The following is a 20,760-nucleotide window of genomic DNA, read 5'->3' as shown; positions in this document are numbered from 1 at the left end:
TGATACAGATGTCTGTCTGTCTCTGGCTGATATTCTTGAATTCACTGAAGTCATCAGAGAAAGTCTGAGGACAGTTAGGAGTACCAAAATTTTATCTCTTAGCTTGACTTTCTATCTGGAACAGTTTATTTACCTCAGGTCGTTATAGACTCCTTGGATATACCAGCTTTCTTATTTGGGTTCTTAAAGATACATGTCCCATAGTTGAAGTATGCTTGTCTTTTTGAAATGTATTTGCACTTCATCACAGCCAATTGTCAGGGAGGCAAAGCAAATACATGTAGATAAAAAGCCAGGAGTTTATCTTGTGAAGCACAAGTATTTATTTTTTTTCCCCAGTGTCTCCATGGTTATGTTTATTCTCTTTAAGCTTGTTTTCACTTTTCTTACTGAGTAGTTATGTTCAGTCTTGGATTTCTGTTGTAGACAGTTCATATCTCTGAAGCTTGAAGGGAAGAACTGTTATTTGTGTATGTGTCTGAATTTTAATTCTACTGAGGCTCAGTTGAAACTATGATTGTGTTGCTTGAGAGTCTTGCTTGCTGTTAATTTTTTTCTTGTAGTACATTCTGTACCTTTCACAACATAGTGTTTTATTTCATAGAATATTCCCATATCTGCATCTCCTTCTTAAAGAATGTTTTAATGTTTCCAATTCATGTTGTGAGTTTTAGCATCATATTGTCTGGCCCTTTTTTCAAGTTGTTTTCATCTATTGTTTATGCAACAAATCTGAATTTCATATAACTTGTGACTGTTAGTATCTACCTCATATAGAACTCTTATCAAATGTCCAGTTTGCATTGCATGATTATGGTCCAAAGTGTAGAACAGTCTCATTTAAAGAAAAATTAATACTGCAGATAGAAGATAATGGTTATATGTTTATTTAGGATAAATCTTTTGTATGTATTAAAAGATCCTTTTTTTTTTTTTTTAAGTGAACTAGCCTGTGAGCCATAAGAGGTGTCTGATGATCCTGTAGTATATTTCTTTGATGTCTAGAAAGGATATCGCATGTTCATGAAGTATTTTCTATGTATCAGCATATTATTACTATTATAATTCTGAATGTTGACAGCAAACAGGATTTCAGATTCTTTATTATTGCCTGTATATTTAAAAAAAAAAATAATGGGAGGGATGTATGTAATCACTCTGGTACCGTAAAGTTGGCCCCTAATGGACTAGATTTTTCAAAAATGTATAGGCAATTTCAGTCTTGCATTAATGAGAAATCAAGTATCTAAGCACCTGTTGTTTTCATTCTAGAGATAATGTCTCTGCCTCAGTTAATTGATTTGCCCTAGCTTACATAAATCTGTAGTCCACTATAGATTTAAGCCTAAATTTTTCCAGTGGGGAAACTAGGTTAGTGCCTATAGCTGAATTAAAATAGGTAAGAATTTGCTGGCTGCAAGATATACTAACCTTAGTCAGGAACCTTGAATGACTGTGATTGGGACACTGAATAGATGAGACTTCTGGTTGTATGAGAGGACAAGAGGATTTGTCAAAATCTGATCCTAGTCTAGTTATTCTAATATGGGTGGTAAGTGTGGATCTTGCAGCACTGCAGTGGTACATAGCTAGAATAGCAGATAAATAAGTGTTTATGTCTAACATAGTTCCATGGCTTTAACATTGGAGGTCTTTTAGAAGATTGGTGGAGCAGGAACTGCGGTGCAGATGAGGTCTCTAGTATGGGATTTTTACAGTGATTCAGGGACATATGTATTGAAAATAATGCTTAATGTCTTGTTGACTTGGCCAGGAAACTTTAACCTGAACCTGGTGTCTGCTCAGTGTAACCACGCCCATTTCCTTTAATTTGTAGGGTTTTTTTCTATCTACATGTAACTGCTACTGCTTGTGGAGAGCAGGGTGTTAATCTGATCTCATCCAATAATAATGTTTGAGGATAAATTACCTGAATACACTGTGCATTTTGTCAATGTCTTCTTGAGCCAGAAAGCTACATTGATTCCAATGACAAATACACTGGATTTGTTCAATTTAGGGCACTGACATTCTTTTTAGATGCTCAACATACAGAATATGAGTGAAAAGTGGCCATCTCTTTCTTCCACCAGTACGCCCCCCACCCAGGGCTTCGAATCCCAGCAAGCTGACTTGATTGTGTGCATCTATGTGTAAGATGTATCCAGCCTGCCTGCTTGCTCTGCTCCTGAACTTATGGCCTCTCATGTGCTCATAATTGTGCCAAACTTGCTTCAAGTTGTGAGTGTGATTGATTCAGATCCTTAATAAGCTGGAAGGTGAACTGTAGTGGTTCAGAATCTGTTTTAAAACAGCTAACTTGCTCCCGCTGTAGTGGTGATAAACTCTGGGAGGGAGTTGTGGAGGAGTCTTGGGGCAGTTATTCAGAAGAATTGCCCTATGTTCATTGAGTCAACTTTCAGTCAGTTTGTCAGTACTCTGGCTTTTCCCCTTGGGTTTTTTGTGTTTCCCTGCTCAGTGTGCTAGCAACTGTGAGATGTATTACCCTTCTCCAGTATATGGAGATCAGAGGCCTGGCTTAGCACTCTGAATTGCACTGAGTGAGCCAGGACCAGCTATGTGAAGTTAATGCTGTGAAGCAGAAAGGCTGCAGTAATTAGGGACTTGATCCAGGGCTTGACAAGGTCAGTTATTTTTGGAATAAAACATTCAGAAATATTTTTAGGAAATATGACCAAAATCATCTTTAAACCCAGATTCTTTGGGGCTGACACTTTAAAGTTATGTTTGATATGGATGGTTATTTTAGCTTTTTTTTAAGTTTATAAAAGCTCAAATATAACCTATTTTTAGCAGCTTGCATTTACTATATTCAGTCAAATAGCTTTGGAAACCAACAGAATTTGCTGGTTGATTTATCCAATTTCAAGTGATTACAGTAGTGATTCATTTACTAATCTGTAGCTAACTGATAAGGTGCATCTTGTTTTAATTGACAGTTTCCATTACCTTAAACATATGGTACAAGTTGTGATCACAGTTGCTTTGCTGCTTATATATTTCAATTAACTTAATGTAAGGAAAACTTGAAGTTCTTCCCTTTTTGGGATTATCATGTCTCTGTCATATTAGTCCTTACATGTTTCAAATGTCAGTGGCGTTTTGTTCTTCTTCATTTCAGTGCTGTTCTTTACTGTTTAGTTACTTGCTGGAATTCACTGTATATGAAGTGCACCCTATGTTTGTGGGGGGGGTTTGTCGATTTTTTTTTTTTGAGAACGTCACATAATTGTGAAAGATTCAAGGACTGAATTGTTTTTGAAACTTACCAAGGACCTCATCTAAATTGGAGCACTTAGAAGTTAATCAAGCAGTTATCACTTATATAATATGGTATTTAGAACTCAATTAAATTTGTTCTTAGATGAAAGAAACAGGACAAACCTTTATATTAATCTGGCATTTTTAAAACTCTGTGACTTAGTAATGTTGGGAACTCTGATTTAGGCACATGAAGACATCAATGTATCTCGAGATTTTATGTTTGATGCCTTAGTAAATCCTGCCATGTATTCATAATTCCTGTATTGTTCAGTATGACCATAGTCTAAAAATGCTTCTTTGACACGCATCCCTTCTGTTTTCACACGTGCACTATTCAATATGGAGATCTTACATTCCAAAATTATAATTTCTTGCACTGAATCTCTTTTTCAGGCTGCTTTGGGTTGCTTTTTTGGTTTTCTTGATGTTAGTTTCGGTTTTGTTCTTAGCACAAACTTATTGAGTAGAATTCCAAAATGACTGAAGTCGTGCAAGTAAATAGTCTTTAAGCAGGACATTCGGTGCCAGCCTTGGAAACCCAGAATGTGTAAAGTTATGAGCATCTATAAAAATCATACTAAGCACAGAGAATTCTTTTGTTGCATGTTTCCAGACAGATATGCAATGAAATCATTGCCTATAGAACACAAACTTGCAAGCTGAGGCAAAGCAAGCAGCTGATATGCTTGAATATATTTCTGTGAAATTTTTTTTTTTTTTTTTTTTTTTTTTGGACAAAGGGTTTGGTGCCTCTTGCCCAATTCTGACAGTTGTTTTGTGTCTGTAGTATTTTTAATTATAAAAGTGATATCTGACTGGGTCTTTGATTTTTGCTGTAGGGCTTTCAGACTGGGCAGGACAACTATAGGATGACATATGTGTAGAGCTTCAATAGTTAATTGAATCCATAAATGGTTGTTATTTAAAAGATTTTTAAAAAAATGCTTAGGAGCAAAATGCTGAGGAGCAAATAACTTTTTTTATCCCATTTATTTTCCTAAATACCTTGAATTTCCTTTTTTTAAGTGGAACTTATGTAGCCTGTGTTCTGGACATAGTGGTTGTTTCAAAAATACTCCTTTCATTCTTACAACTAGTGTGTCGAGGAGTTTAATTTCTGGCTTGGCTTTAGGAAAAGTCTGCTGTTGCACTTGTGCTTTGAAAGCCTTTTGCTAACTGTTTCTTTTTTGTTTTTTTGGGGGGGAGGTGTGTGTGGGATTTTTTTGGGGTTTGTTTTTTTTTTTTTAATTAAAACCTGCAACTCATTTGTTCCAGTCACCTGAAATACAGAAAGCTTCAGTCATACCACCAAATCAATGTCCTGACTGACTGTGCAAAAATAATTTTGTGTACAGCTAATCTGTAGTGCCAGTAAGGGATGAAGCAAAACCTATGTAGCTACCTTGTAATCCTCCATAGACATTCCAAGTAAGAAACTGTGATTAGTGCATGTCTTGGACGTTGTAGTAACTCTTAGGTATTTGTAATGTAGTGAACTAAAGAATTGTCTAGGACATGAAAAATTAGTTTGCCTATAATAACCTTGCTGTAGCCTATAGGGAAGGACAGCTGTACATAGCTGAATTTAGGTTTTGGAATCTCCTCACCTCATGGAGGAAGGGTCTTTTTTTTGCAGCTATCCTTACTGCAAAATCATTGCCGTTGATACCCTGACTTTCAGAGTGTGAATGAGTGCAGGAGAAATCATGACTGGGGAAAAGATGGTGAGTTAATGGAAGCGTGAGTTCGGACCTTGATAAATTCTAGTAGACTTTCTTAAAACTCTGTTTTTAAGATCTTCTCCAAAAGATAAAATAATTTGAGATAGAATACTATTTTTTAGCTTCAAAAGAAAAGGGAGTGGTGTCTGTAATGCAGTTGAATGTTTGTGGCTGAGCCTTCCAAAAAATGGTCAATCAGCACCAAAAAAAAAGTGGAATGATAGTGTGTGCTGTCCCTGGTGTCAGAAACCATGAACTAACTGGTGGATTAAACATACGAGTTATATCAAGAGATTAGGGTTTAGTGCCTGATTACTATTTGTACTTATACAATCATTTAGGGTTTTTTAGGCATACAGGAAAGAAGTATTTACCTGTTCCCATGTATTTTGAGATAGTATTCAAACAGAGTATGCCTTAACGTTTATCTCCTTGTTGCTCAATCACCTCATCCAAGGCTAGATTTTATTAACTTGTGCCCCCTCTACTGGCTAGTTTTCCAATTACAAAGTAAAAATACAAGTTTACGAGGTGCTACTCTCTGATATGCTATTTTGGCCAAACATCAATTTATAAAGGTCTCTTTTACGGGGGTAAAACTACAACAAAACCCATGTGAGTCCTAATTTGTGAGAGTCAGTGGTGGTGGTGTTGAGAGTTGGTGTTTCCATGGTGTGCGGTTATTGTCATGGGCTCAGTCAAGACTCCTTCGGCATTTGTCAAACTGGTTTCTTTCCCTCATCCCTCATTTGAAGATGTGGTGTTTTTACCCACTGTGTGTGTGTTTATTGTTTCATATACAGAGGAACTAGATCTTTATGGTTCTTGAGGCTTTGGAGGACTACACATTGAACTTCTAAAACCTGCTACTATCATCCGCATTTCTGATAGCAGTCATTTTCTCCTTAAGATGTAGCCCTCTCTTGGGTCTTAAGGGACTCTCTCAAATTACCTTTAACAGGTGATTAATTTACCTGTGTTCTTCCTGAAACCTGCCTTTGTGTCTGAGGTAGGATTCCTAGCTGCCTAGCATGAAGGGAAGGTAGAGCATAAGTCCTCCCATCTTGGATACTGCAGGGAGAGCTAAAAGGTTTTAGTGTTATGATAGAGAATGTATGTCCATACTGCAGATGTTTGTGGACTAGAGTTAATAGTAAGAATTCTCCCGCTGTCCTGCAGCCCCTTCAGAAAAACACCAGGCGTTTTTTCTTGGTGGTAGTGTAATTCTTGGAATAGTGTTTCGTTAGGTTGTTTCATAAGATTCCAATCTGACACCAATCTGGCATCTATCTTTGCCATTATTCAGGCATCAAGGGAGATTTCTGGTTTATATTAAAATTTCTTTTATGAATTGAAAACTTCATAACAGACTTCAAAATACTTATATCCTGTGCAAAATTCAAACTGGTTAGTATAGCTTTCATTGAACTTTCTTCTGAGGCTTCTGAAAGTGATCTTGAAATACATCTACTGTACAAATATCTGATCATCTACTAGTAAGACAGAATTGCTACCACTGCAAAACTGCATTATCTATTGAATAATCAACAGCATCAAGGGAATATGTCAAAATCTTACAGACAGCAAAACAGAGATGAGTTAGCAACTTTTTTGCATGAAGCCTGGCTTGTCAGAGATCTTAATCCTGTACAGAATTCCAGTATATTCTTCAGCTTTTACTCATTCAGGCTAAAATTATAGAAGTCTCTCTGACACTTAAGTGGTTCCCCTCAGTTCATGGGGTCAATTTCTATTCTAAAATAACCATAACAAATACCATTTCAAAGCTGTTTTATCATGCAGGTTCAGTCACTTGGATAACACCGTGATACAGTTCAGAAGCTGTCCTTTCCAGTCTGGCCACAGAATCATGGAGCACTTGTGGCATACCCTGTGAGAAGTCAGATTTTATGAAAGCAAATGTTCTGATAGAACCCAACTGCCCTTCTTATGGTTTTTCCCCCAGCATATTCTTCCTTGCATTCTGGTAGATCAGAGTTTCATATTATGTTTGTGCTAAATATTAATTAGGTGATATGCAGCATAGCTTCATCTGGGAAAGCTTCCATTTAAAGACATTTTGCTTCTTATCAAGTAGTAGGAAAGAATTTACTAATCTACTGAAGTAGAAAGCGTATTCATTCCTGAGTACTATAGTTTGTACATGTATGTGCATGCTTATGGTACATGTCTACATACATTTGAAAAAAATCTTGAGGGCGAAGTAGTTTTTGTGAAGAGTTATGTTGCCAATTATGTATTTGCTAAAATACTGCTATGATGCCAGTGTATTCAGCTGTGTGTGAGACTTGGGAAACAATTGTGTGAATGCATAAAATACAATTAATTCTATAGGTATTCAAAACTATATAGCCTAGTTCTGCAGGGATAATGGAAAATAGTCAAAGCTGCCGAAAATGGAAGTGGGACAAGTAAGAAGTTGCACAAGATGCTACAGTTCTTGTGTAGCTGACTATCAGAGCATAGAGCAGCTGTTAAATACCTCTGTGTATTTGACAGATAGTGTTCTGCCTTGAGCAGTGAAGGGGAAAGTCTCTAATAAATGTTAAATTAATGTTTTAGACATTTCATGATTTTGCTAAAAGCATAACTGAAGTTCCTAAGGTATAAAAAGTTAAGTGAAAACTGTTTTTGTTGAAATTCAAGCTCAGGTTTTTTGGTACTTTTTTAAACTGTTATCAATTAAAAAAACCCCAGCTTTAAAGCTAATAATTTTGCCATCATTCTGACTTTTAGATTTCATTTTAAACTATTGTTTTTGAGCAATGGATGCTCACAAATTCTCATGAACAATTATGAGAATCTTGACCTTTTAAATTCTAAAAAACCTGATTGAATCAAAAAAACCGATAGTGGACTTTTGTATTTCCTGGTCAGATGACTAAATTTACTAGCAATTAGGGCTGATACTTCTGAAAAATAAAAAGGCTCTGCTGAGATAATAAAATGTATGCTGGATGTGCAATACAACTTCTGTTAAATTTTGTCATTTACTCAAATGAAAGCATACCTTTTAGACATTTGATCATGATCTGAAAATGAGATTTTTTCCAGTGATTAGTAATGTGCTCTGTTAAAAATATGCACTTTATTTCAGTTTACATTTATTTTCAACTTCTAGCCTTTCTTGGTCATGAAGCTTTTGTACTTATTTCTTTTTATAGTAGTTGCTTGTTGAACATGTCATTTTTAGTCTCTGACGTGGCGTCTTTTTGGTCATGTTTCTACCTCAGCTATTTCTTAAGTTTTTCAACACTCTGACTCCAAAATTAATATTTAAATGTGTGCATTGAGATAACAGTAGTTTTAAATCAATTTTCTCTTACTGCATGTATAACATTGTATACTTGCACATCTGAAGGTCACAATAGCTCTTGAATTGCTTTACCTGTACACTTGGAAGAAGAAAAAAAATAATCCATGAATGTATTAGTCATGCTGAAACTTGTTGCTAAGTGAATTCTTAGTTTTGAGAGTCTTAACCAGACAATAATGTGTCTTGATAATTTGATGCGCTTCTGGCTCAATCTGAAGTGCCCTCTCAGAACATCAGGCAAGCTGGGGTGGGCTGGCTGTGCCTCTTACTGTGACCCTGTGTGAGCCGTGTGGAGCTCTGCGGCGCTCACAGGTCTGTATTTGTTTTGTATTGTCTGAACGCAGGACTACTTCAGCTGGAGACTGTGAAGAAGTGGCAACCAATGTAACTGCCTGACTTTGTGATTTGGAACAAATAGTCATGAAGCTGTCAAATTGTTCAAAAGAATGCATATTGTGTAACAGATAAGTTAGTTTTAAGGCTCTGAATCTCTTGCTCCTTTTTAGCCTAGCAAGCTTGCAAGATTGCCTTGGTATTGATGCTAATTTTTAAATAATTTTCTTCCACAAAGAAGAAGAAAGGGTTTTTTTCTTTCTCTCTTTTTTTTTTTTCCTCCCCCTCCTTGGTACATTTCTGTCCTTGAAAATGCAGATTGTAGGTGAATGAAAAAACCCTCTTGTACCACTTTACAAAACTTGATGGTTGAATGGGATGATCAGCCATTCAAACCTTAGGTGCTTCCTTAGTACTTTTTTCACCACTACTAGGAACCTTCAGAGGGAAAAGCATATTATTGAGAGGAATTTGCAGTCAGATTACTCTAGCAGCTATTTAGACTGAAAAGGATACCAAATGAGCCAATTTGCCTGTGTGATGCAATTAGCTGAAGGCCCCATGGGAGCTACTTGCCACTGAATTTTCAGCTGGAAAAATAAGTAATATTTAGTTTTTCCAAAATACTTGTTTATAAGCAAATCTATTTAAAAAAAGAGTTTAAAACAAAAACTGAAAATACTTTTTAATTTACTGTAGCCTGCATAGTAAATTGGGATTCAAAGTGCCACAATTTAAATATAGCAGTTGACTTTGTAGACTCTGAAATGTTTATCCACTATCAGTGGTTATAATCTATCTGAAAACAGTTAACACAAGAACAGAAATATCTTTGCTTGTATGCTTGTTAGAATAGGCCTATATAATGCTAGCTTAAATTGTGAGTGATGCCCTCATGTTTCCCAAGGTATTGGTACTGAGGCTGCGTTGATCTTTACCCTATTTACTTTAAGAACTCGGGGTTTCACACTTTCTATGTTTGACTTTCCTGTGTGGGAATGTAAGATGATGCTAAAATTAGCTGCAGGATTATATTTGCTTTTGAAATGAACAGAACCTCATGGTGATTAGTTAGTTGTCAGAGTAAGTTGTAAACAGGCTTATTATTTACACCTTGGTATGCTGAACTGATTTCCAGTGCATTTCAGCATACCTGTAAGCTGCCAAAGAGCTGGTAATGTATGCTCTGTCACTCACTGTTTCACTGCATAACTAAAATAATTGAGCTGTGCTGAAGTGATTTCATATGTATTCACAGTCAACGGTGTTGCTATGTATTTTGAAGAATATAATGTTTCTAAGACATGTAAATTTCTAGTGTTTTATTTTAATGGTGCGTTCCTAAAAGAGCAATAGAAAATGATTAGATTGAAATAAAGTTATAAATGGTAATTGACAAAACTGCTACATTTCATTTAAAAAAATTGGTAAGTGTAAGCCTTCTCAAATTTGATTTTTCTAAATTTACTGAAATATCTCTGAGTTTTGAGAGCTTATATAAATAAGGGGGAGGTTTTTTTAGGCATACCTGAATTAATACTGGTTTTGTATGCTTTCACATAGCTAAGGTGAGTAGTAGGTTCAGAAGAGTCAGTGGTGTTCTTTAAGAATTAATGATATGTAAATTGTTAGTCAAAATTAGTAAACCTCAATAATAGACATTTTATCTGAAATTCTTCCTTGATAAATTCTAATTGTGGTTCTGCTCCTTTAGGCGGACGTAAGTGCAGCTAAGTGAACTCAACTCTGTTCACTTGTCTTTAATTCAGTGGTGAACTGTGTACTCTGTGACTTGGTTTCATAAATTCTAGAAAGGATAATACTTATAGGTATATTGATGAGTTGATGAACTCAGGATTACTGTATTTTCACATGCAGCTAGTGAAGAAGAGATTTCAAGGGGAAACAAACTTTCCCTTATTAGTTAAACAGGTGTGAAGTGTTCTGCAACAGTGCACTGCCAGTGTTTCCACAGTTATCCTGTGGATGATACATGTGGAAATGTGAGTTACTTTGTCTTTAGGGTCAGAGCTTCTCAAATCATTTGTTACTCTGGCTACAAATGAATGTTGTTCTTGTTCAGGTAAAAAGAGATTCTTGCTTTTGTAAATATGTTGCTATATGAACTGATTCTTGATCTAGTATGTCAGAGATCATCCATTGTACAGGTAAAATGCTTGTGAAATTATAAAAGATGGACTGAGGATGAAGTAATTTCTCCCTCTGACATTTTTCCTGGGAGTGCTCAAGTTTAGAATATCTCGTTTCCATCCTTATGTCATAATCATTCTGTGCCCAAAGTGTTTAAATTTAAGGCTTAAATTTTAGAGGGGTAAAATTGAGAAAGTTTATAGTTGAGGTACACAAAAGTGTGTAAGATAATGAGGATATCCGCCTAATAGGGGTTGTCAGAGGCTAAATTTTTAACACTTATATTTCAAATTTGACCAGAATATTGACTTAAAGAACATTGCTTATGACATTCTAAATCTAAAATCTTGTTGTTTTTATGAGTTGTCAATTTATTTTTACAATAACTTATTAGAAATAGAATTAAAGTATTTTTGTGCTCAGTATTCATGAGAACAATATCCTTTTCCTCTCGTTAGAAACCCTGCTTTTAATATTATTTCAGTGCAATGTAATTAGCTTCCAGCTGATGTTTTGTAGTTGTGGTGAACTACTAGTTGGCAGAATAACATACCATAACTGTTCTTCAGAATTAAATAAGGCTAAATATTCTTAGGAAATTATTTTAATTAAAATTGAGTGTATTTTGAGAGGTCTTAAATTCTTTTGAGAAATTGTTTAAATTGGATTATGAACTAGCTTAATTTGCATGGGAGAGATTGATCTTTGCTGTTTAATTTTATTTTTGCATATTTTTTTGGCTGTAGTAATGTTATGCTATTTTAAAAGAAAATTTTAGGATTTTCTCTAAGGTTTGATAAAATATTGAGTAAATAACTTTAAATTTTCTGTTAGCATATAGTAAATTTATCACTGTAAATGTGGTGCTGCCAATTCAAACTGGACACTCCTCACCAAATGTACTTCAAATTGTTGGGTGATATTCTATTCTAAGCACACAATCAGTAGATGATAATTTATATTAAAAGGATTCTAAAAAAATGGATTTAAATGATCTTTTTCTTAAAACCTATTAGTAATCTCTCCATGTTTTTAGAGTAAATTATAAGCATTCATGAGATAGTATGTCTTTATAAGCAGAACTAGACTGTGGGTTTAGTTGTATTTTTCTTTATTATTTTCTGAAGAAGAAAAATGCTTGACAATAGAAGGAGGACCCACTACACAAGAGTTTGTGGAGGCTTTTATCCAGTCCATCTTTAACCCTAGCTAGAGTGCAATGTGCTGTCTGGGCTTGGAGTTGGTGTGTGCATGGATTACTTCGGGATCTTTTTCAGGAGGGACAGAAGGCTCCTAGCATACTCGCAGTAGGAAAAGGAAGTGCCAATAGTAAACAAAGTTTTTTTGTTACAGCTAAACTAGTTGAATGTCTTGGTGGGATCACAGAAAATGATTGGTATAGAAAGTTTATATAATTTTCAAGTATTTGTTTCTGAAGTCTTGCATGGTTGAACCACTTTGGTCAAAATGTAACTAGTACTATTCATGTCAGAGTTTTCCTGAATACATAGAGTATTAGTTCTTAACCTAGGGATCATGATTACAAGGTACTATGCAAATGCTTTAGTTGGTCTCACAGTAATTAAGTCAAGCATAAAATCAGCCCTGGAATAGGGGGAATTGGAAATATCTCTGGTTTGAAGAGACAGTTGCTTCTCTAAACAGCTGCTAGTTTATCAGAATACTGCAGTACACGTTGTTCTTGAAGTCCTATGTTAACCATTTTTGCCATATTTTTTAATGCATTTATTGAATACAGATATATTAAGTGTTTAGCTTTACATGGCCTAACTGCAGAAAGATTCTGAAACCCGTAGCACTGTACTATGTAGTACATGAGAATAAATACCTCGGGCCCTCATCATTTTGTTGGTGGCTATCAGTGGCTGTTTAATGTCTGAAGCTTATGAACTTGTTACAGCATTTTAAATGAAATTGCTTTTTTTCCCTTAGGGACGAAACCCCTTTTTTCTGGAGCCAGCAATAATTATAACAGTTACTGATGGAAGTAAATTAACTACTACCAGTGGGATACAGGAAGAGGTAAGATCTGACCTCTGTTTGCAATGATGTGTACTAAACATTGTGTTAGAATACTGTTTACAGTAGGAGCATAAATGACTCCTTAAAAGTGTGCTCATTAATAGCTTAAATTTGCATGTTTTTTCCTTTTAATTTGAGGTAATTTTATGCAATAGTGCTACAAAAATCTGAATAGCTCTTCTTCCTTATCACGTGTGGCAGAAGCATGTAGTACAACTGTTGGTCTGTTTAGCAGACTCTTATTTCTGTCCAGAGAGTTCATGGTTTTTCAAATATGATAGCAGAAGAAATTGATTTCTGTAAAGCATGTATGTCTTAACTGGTCTAGATATAAGTTCTTTATGTATAGACCCAAGTAAACGTAGTGATTTCCTGAAGGATGTGGCCACCAGGGAGTATGTGAAATAGGTACTAATTTCACACTGGGCTCTTACAGTAATTATAATCAAATCAGTAGTGTCCTTATAATTCAAGATAAGAGCTGAAGAAATGTATTTCAAATTAAATCTGTAGAGCAGTTTTAAACACCAGATATACTGGAGTACCTGCTGAGACATCTGGCAAACTCAGAGCTATAGCAAATGCTGAGGCACTGAACTATTTTAACTTACTGGCAATTTTGAATTTTTTCCTTAAAAAGGTGGAAGAGGTCACTAGGGGTAGGGTTGGTCTGACCAGCTCAGTGCCCATTCCATGCAGTAGTAAAAAAAAAACCAAAAAACCAAAACACCAAAAAAACCCCAACAACAACAAATTGCTAAGCTTATTCCCTTTTCAGAGAAAAGGTTAATATCCAAACGTCTGTCCTAAAGCTTAAGGGGAGGATTCAGATGTTTCCATATGGTACACCACATTTGACTATGCAGATTAACTTGTCATACTTTGCTGTTGATTAGTTACTCGAATTTCTCCTAATATTCTATTGTATCACATTCTTACAGCACTTACAGAAGTTGTATGGAAAGTGGTATTTGAGTGGTTTTGTAATGTATCTGACTTAGAGGAAGAAAGTTGAATGACGATAATTCTGTGTGGGCTACTAACAAATAGCCATAGCCAGTAACTGAAAGGGAATGCCTGGATCCATGATACCAAGTAGGCTGTCTGTGTAAAACCTAACTCATCATATTTTTTTACCCCATAAGCTATTTTCAGCTTAATCCAGTGATTGATTGAGTGTGGTCTAAAATACTGAGTAGAATAGCAGCCTCGTATTTACAGTGATTGTCAGTGAGCAAGTGTTAATTAAACAGAGGGCAGTGTGACACTTTTAGAGACTTCCACAACATTTAGTGCTGTTAGCAGCAGAATGCTGTGTTGTTTTTTTTAAGAGCTAATTGGGTAATCTCTTAGCTGTGTAAGTCCTTTCTTGAGGACAAGCAACTTCTCTGCTGTCGGATGACTAATTTGTAAAGTCTGACATTGACATCCTGGGGTGGGGGATACCAAGATGCTCAGTGGGTGAAGCAAGTGGAATCTGGGTAGAGGCTGAGAACTGGGTTTGTTCAGCTTTTAGCAGAGAAGCCTGGGGGGGTGTGTCTTACTACCATCTGCAAGAGCTTAATGGGGGAGGGAGATTGGCTTTTCTTGGAGGTGCACAGGGCTGAGATGAGAGGCAACAGCTGCAAATTATAAAAAAAAAAAATTAACTATGTGGGTGATTGAACACTGATATAGGCTGTCCAGTGGTTGTGAGATCTCCATTATTGGAGATGCTCAGAACTGAGTTGGACAGGGCCCTAAGCAGTCAGGGAGGCTCTGGACTGTATAATCTTCATATGTTCCTTCTAATGTACACCATTCTCTGATTCTACATTACACTTCCTTTCATCTTGTTCACTTATCCAAAATGATTAAGGTAAGAAAGCTCTATTGGCTGTCACAAGCCCTTTTTCTTATAGCACAAGTCAGGATTTTTTTATAGCCAGCAAGTTTTTTGTGTTTCTTTTCCTTCAAATGTGGATATAACTTTTTCACCTTAGTCTTCACAAGAAGACATTTTCTTACGGTCAGGCAGCCATTTGTTCACACACGTCTTGAAATTGTTGTAATTTATGTTGAGAAAATGGGTTTTCTGATGGCTGCTTTAATATACTAAATTTAGGCTTGGCTCATGAGCAGTGCTCACTGATAAGTGTGCACTACACCCAGAGTTTTAGTGTCATGATTGTGATATTGGGCCAAATTTGACCCTTAAATGATTTGATGATTGTTAAACTACATTGTAGAGATGCAGAATGTGCTCTACTGATGATAGTGAGCTAATGATTTCCTGGTAAATGAGCAAATTTAAAGGCATTGCATTGTAGAAGAACTGAAAGTTGACCACTGCTTTTAGTTCCTACAAGACAAAATGCAAGTTTCTTTGAGTGCTCTTCCATATGTATTTACAGGGTATGTATTTCATGCCCAGCAATGAATATGTTTTGTTTTTTTTTTTTCTCTTTTGCCATAGCTGTACCAGTAGGAACGTCCTTAATGCTATCAAAGAGCAGGGGAACAAAGCATCCAAGAGTGCTTCTGTCTTTCAGGGATGATCTTTTGCTTTTGTCAACACATGTCCTATTGATCAGAATTTTTCTTAGTGTAGCTTGAGCGTCCTTTACAGTTACCTCTCAAGTTGGGCATGCAGAAAGGAAGCAGAATTAATACAGTAACACCACCCTAGAGATACAGAAGTCCGTTGTTGCTTTTCTGTTGAATAACAAAGCTTTTCGGTCGCTTTCAAATGTCTCCTCTGTTCTTTGGGTTTGACTTTGGAGAGGCTTTTCAGAATTGGTGTTGGAAGTGATCATATCCCACTGGCCATGACAACAGTGTTTTTATTTCCTGTGTAAAGTTCTTATCATGGATTAAGGCAGTGTATTTTTAGTTCTTTTAAAACTTACGTACAAGAGAACCAACAGAACTTTGGTTTTTGGAAAGCCTATGAAGCCAGCATGGAACCTGGAGGCAAGTTTTCTCAAAGCTTTGTCATTCAGACGAGCATTTGCATTCTTACCAATGAAATCAACTTTATTACTATGGGAACCTTGTCATTTGCCCTAGTCTGAAGCAGTCAAGCTTAAAGCCTGTTTCAGAGTTCTTGCTGAATTCTTCAGGTGTCCTCTCCCTTTGTGGAATTTAATACGGGTTTTGCAGGTAACGAGCCTTACCCATTCAGCACTGCCTGGTCTCTGATGGATGTCATTCCTCACACTGAAGACAGAAATGATGCAGTCTATGCAATTATAATCTCTACCAGCACAAGCTAGTAGGATTTTTAGTCCTGTTCCTTCTGGCACTGACTTCTAATGCACCAGTGTCATGTACTAAAGAGTGCCAGTTCTGTGTTCAGCGTGGCATGTTGACCAGATTCTTCCCTGGATTAACTTGTCCAGGTCATAACTTGAGGAAGGGATGGGCTGATACTGTTGGAATACCATCAGTCGTTATTGGTCTCATGCTATGGATTCCTCTTGGGCTGGCTTTCACTTCTGGCCTAATCCCTCACATTTGGTCTTAGCCCTTTCCTGATCTTTCCTTTAACAAGTGTTTAATTGCTTGAGGTGATTTCTCTTATTCCTCTTTGTATTAGGAAATGAAATGTCATGCTTGTCCAGTTTTGCAGCTGCTGGGCTATGTTCCCTTGTCTTCTCTCTCCGTACTCTCTGTTTTAAGAGGAAGCATTAAACTCCTGTTTGCAAGACAAACTTGGTTATTGACCAATTGATACATTCTGATGAATGATTATCCAAACAAAAAGCACGAGCAATGCTGCTTGGCTTCTGTATATTACCATTCGTTTGATCTTCCAGTTATAAGAGATCCTTACAGGAGGAATCCATGATTTTTTTGACTCCTCATCCCAGAACTGTTTGGCATTGTCACATTGCTCGTTCCCAGGGTTGATCATCTTGCATCCCTGCGGTAATAACTGTGACAAGTGGCAAGGTCCTGCTTACTTTCAAGAGTAGTCAGGAACTGTAAATGCTCCATAATATTTTTAATCATAGTTTCTCCAGCTAGAAATCTTGATTTCTAAACAAATTCTGCAAGAAATATTTGGCAGATCTCACTAGATGTATGTTCCCATCCTTCCTCATCTGTGTTACTCCTGTTAGCAGCAGTTGCCAGGATCACAGCATTTGGCACTGAGCTCCAGAGCTCTTGATGTGTGAATTCTGTGTAACTATCAACTCAGTGTGTGCTTGCTCATGGTTAATGCTAGCATCAGAATGGCCAAGTATAGCATGCTGTTGACATGGTGTCTCTCTGTGATCTTATTTCCTATGGAAGAGCAATTTGTGACTTTCTATGTTATAACTTCATACGATTGGATGTAAAAAGATAGGAAAACATAATGCTGTTGTTAATTTTTAAGTTTCTCAGTCTATCAAGGTCTTGTTTTCTCAGCTGGGCTTGAATCTTGTTGCCCATCCTTAGTCCTTCATCCCTCTGAGGACGAGATGCTGCATTTTCTTGGAATGTTAGATGTGTCTTGTCTTTTTACAGGCTACCAGAATAGCCTACAAGGAAGATTACTTGCAGATAGATTTTTTTTTTTAAGATTTTTTTTAGATACAAAAGACAAAGAAGTCGACTGTCTCTGAATATTTTTGAGTACCTAATTGCACGACAACCTTTTATGAGATTTCCCAACATGGAGCTGCCTGTAATTACCTGGGTACTTAAGCTTAAGCAGTGTTAGTGCTGCCCATTGTAGTGTATGAGCCCATATGCGCGGTCATGGCTAGAAGAGCATTGCACTCTTTCACCAACTACCATGCCACTGCAGAGTTCTCGAATGCTGATCTAGCTTTTATTCAGCCTAGGTTCTCTAGGGTCCTCTGATGTTGTTTGAAGATTTTAGACTGTGCTGCTTCTTATGATTGCATAAATGTATGTAGAAACAAGGACTCAGAATAAACAAAAGACCTGCTCACCAGTAACAGGATTCTTTAAGATCTCTACAGTAACAGGTTGTCCTCCAACCCTTCTTGGCTCTTGAACATTTGAGTGGATTTACAGGCAGGGAAGGGCTACATAAGGTACATGCTGCTATCTTATTTTAGCATTATGGCATTTGGGAATGCTAGTGTTTGTGTGTGCTCCTACAACCAGTGTTGAGATAAAAGAGCTAGTTTTTAGTACTAAGCTGGAAGGACATTTGTCTGTGGTTATATATAGACAACATGTTGAAGACCGTAGGTGGTAAATAACATCCCTTGAAATTATTCGGTCTATCTGGGTTGGGGCAATCCCAAGCACATCTACAGGCTGGATGGAGAATGGATTGAGAGCAGGCCTGAGGAGAAGGACTTGGGGGTGTTGGTTGATGAGAATCTCAACACGAGCCAGCAATGTGCACTTGCAGCCCAGAAAGCCAACCGTGTCCTGGGCTGCATCAAAAGCAGCATGACCAGCAGGTTGAGGGAGGGGATTCTGCCCCTCTACTCCACTCTCGTGAGACTTTGGGGAGACCTTATAGCAGCCTTCCAGTACCTGAAGGGGCCTACAGGAAAGATGGAGAGGGACTGTTTACAGGGGCATGGAGTGACAGGACAGGGGGTAGTGGCTTTAAACTGAAGAAGGGTAGATTTAGATTAGATATAAGGAAGAAATTCTTCTGTATGAGGGTGATGAGGCACTGGAAAAAGTTGCCCAGAGAGGTTGTGGAGGCCCCCTCCCTGGAAGTGTTCAAGGCCAGGTTGGATGGGGCTTTGGGCAGCCTGGTGTAGTGGAGGGTGTCACTACCCCTGGCAGGGGGGTTGGAACTAGATCATCTTTAAGGTCCCTTCCAACCCAAACCATTCTATGAATCTGTCTTTTTCTCAATGACCAATATGAAGGCCAAAGAGGAAAAGATGTGCCTGCCTTCGTATTGAAATATGTGTGGGGAAAGAGAAATGAAATGCGAGATGTACATTTCTAGGCCTATCTTCTTTTCTGCTAGGTATGCATTTGCTATGGTAATACAATACCAGTTTAAAAAAAAGAAGTAACTGATGGTGAGAATATGAAGTTACTAATGTCTGTGGAGAATGAGGCCTGGTTTGAACATACAACTTCTCTAGTAATATGGATGTTAAATTTAACTGGAATTAAACTGTGAGATTAGTGAGGACATTTGACTTGATGCTTTACATCTTATAGTTTGAAAACACTTCTGATAGTAATATTTATGTAATGCAATGGCCTACTCCTGAGTACTATTTGGTTTTGGGGTTCTCTCAATATATACAGCTGAGCTGAAGAAAGAGTTTGTATTTTGAGATAAACTGAACTCAGGATAGTGTCGGTGCAGAGTCTAATGGGATACTTGTATATATAAAAAGTATATATACTGCCTGAAGAAAATCAGTGCTGTTCCATAGGTATGCTTTGTAGATGAAGTGTACTCTTCAGAGCTAGTAAATCTTCTATTCAGTCAGATCTAAGTGGGAAAGTTTGGTGCATGGTGTTCCTTAATGATAGCCCCAAGTGAGGATGGTGTAGTGCTTGCAATTGAGTCCTCTTGTAGTAAAGATTCTAGGCTGTGGCTATTCTTTTAACAATTTCCTGTGCCAGGCAGTCGTTGCTGACTCTGTGTGAAAAGGGGAAAGACATGCATGTGAATCAGTAATAAATCAGGTACATACATAGCTGAATGTCCTTTGACCAATTTCCTGTGAAACATTTGGGGAAAATAGTGCTCTTCTCTCATGTGCAGTCTGCTTGCAAAAGCAGAAATTCAGGAGAAAGCATCAGGTGTGCTAAAAAGTCCAAAGTGTTCTGATTGTTGTGAACGTGTTTGTGAGAGTGGGTTTGTCGTGTTCCTGGCTTTGAGATTATATCAATAAATCGATTATTTTTCAAATTTGAAGATGTGTATTTTTCCTGATATGAGATGCTTGCGATTACATAAACAGAAATTGCTGAAGTTTCCAGTTTGGAAATTAAGTTTAATGCTCTCAAGTTCGTTTCTTAAAAACAAGCAAACAAAAAAAACCTTTTTTGACAGCTTGGTGCAAACTCCTTAACTAGCCACTGTGAACTAAAAATGAAGCTAATTTGTCATGGGTGCTTTTGTGGACTTGCATCAAGTTTTGGAACAGACTAATAATTTCCTTTGCTAACGTGGAGCTGAGATTGAGAATTGGGATTTTTTTAAATGCTGCACGAGAAGGAAAGTGTTTGAGAAAGTGTTGAGTTTGCTTCAACTTTTGGGCTTAACGCTTATATTTGGCCAGGTAATGGAAATGTTTGCATCACGTGACTCATTGCTTTGGGGATTTTTTTTTTTTCCCCCTTTATGGCTGCAGTGCTCCAGATGAAATGAGAAATTTGCTTGTACTGACAGTGGTATCATCAGCCCGGCGTCTATCAAATTTTTCTGAAACTTGTAATTACTTGTTATAAGTCTAGTCTCTCTCTTCAGGGCTTCTGTAGTTGAATGTTTTGATAAGCTTTCACTAATCTCTGTGTGAGGTATCTAGACGCAAAAAGAGAGGCTAGAGTCTTCTGAATGCCTTGTGCTGTCCCTTACAAGCTAAAACATTTTTTTTCCTTGTTTCAGTTAACTAGTTTTAAATGCTCTGTTAGTCTCTCTGGCTGTTGCTGTTAATGGTTAATAAATAATATTCTCACCATTGCTGTATCTTTAACGCAGCATGCTTGAAGCCTGAAACTTGAATCTCTTTACTGTCTTTTCTGGGAATTAAAGCAAGAAGAAATGCTTGTATTGTATGTCCCTGGGCGCTATCTTCAATATTTTGAACTAATACTTTTGCGTAGTTCTTCCCGGAGGCAACGCAATGGCACATGGCAAGCAATTCTTCCTTGTGTGGGTAGCTGTGGCTATTGTTATCTATAACCTAAAAGTGAGAACTCATTTGGTATTTCAGTGTTGATTTTGATCTTAATCTGGGC

At 37.1% G+C, this 20,760-nt stretch overlaps 1 protein-coding gene across 2 annotated transcripts in view; it reads left to right on the top strand.

Annotated features, from left to right (window-relative positions):
• INTS6 (integrator complex subunit 6) overlaps positions 1 to 20,760 on the top strand; it is a 46,237-nt gene that overhangs the window by 7,712 nt on the left and 17,765 nt on the right. For both annotated transcript variants that reach the window (XM_054835522.1, XM_054835532.1), the window contains one exon: positions 12,781 to 12,870. In XM_054835522.1, coding sequence (XP_054691497.1) covers positions 12,781 to 12,870 — 90 coding nt within the window. The remainder of the gene's footprint in view (positions 1 to 12,780; positions 12,871 to 20,760) is intronic.

This window comes from Grus americana, chromosome 1, assembly GCF_028858705.1.
Source record: "Grus americana isolate bGruAme1 chromosome 1, bGruAme1.mat, whole genome shotgun sequence".
Lineage (NCBI taxonomy): Eukaryota > Metazoa > Chordata > Aves > Gruiformes > Gruidae > Grus > Grus americana.
This window is presented reverse-complemented; position numbering and strand designations above follow the sequence as displayed.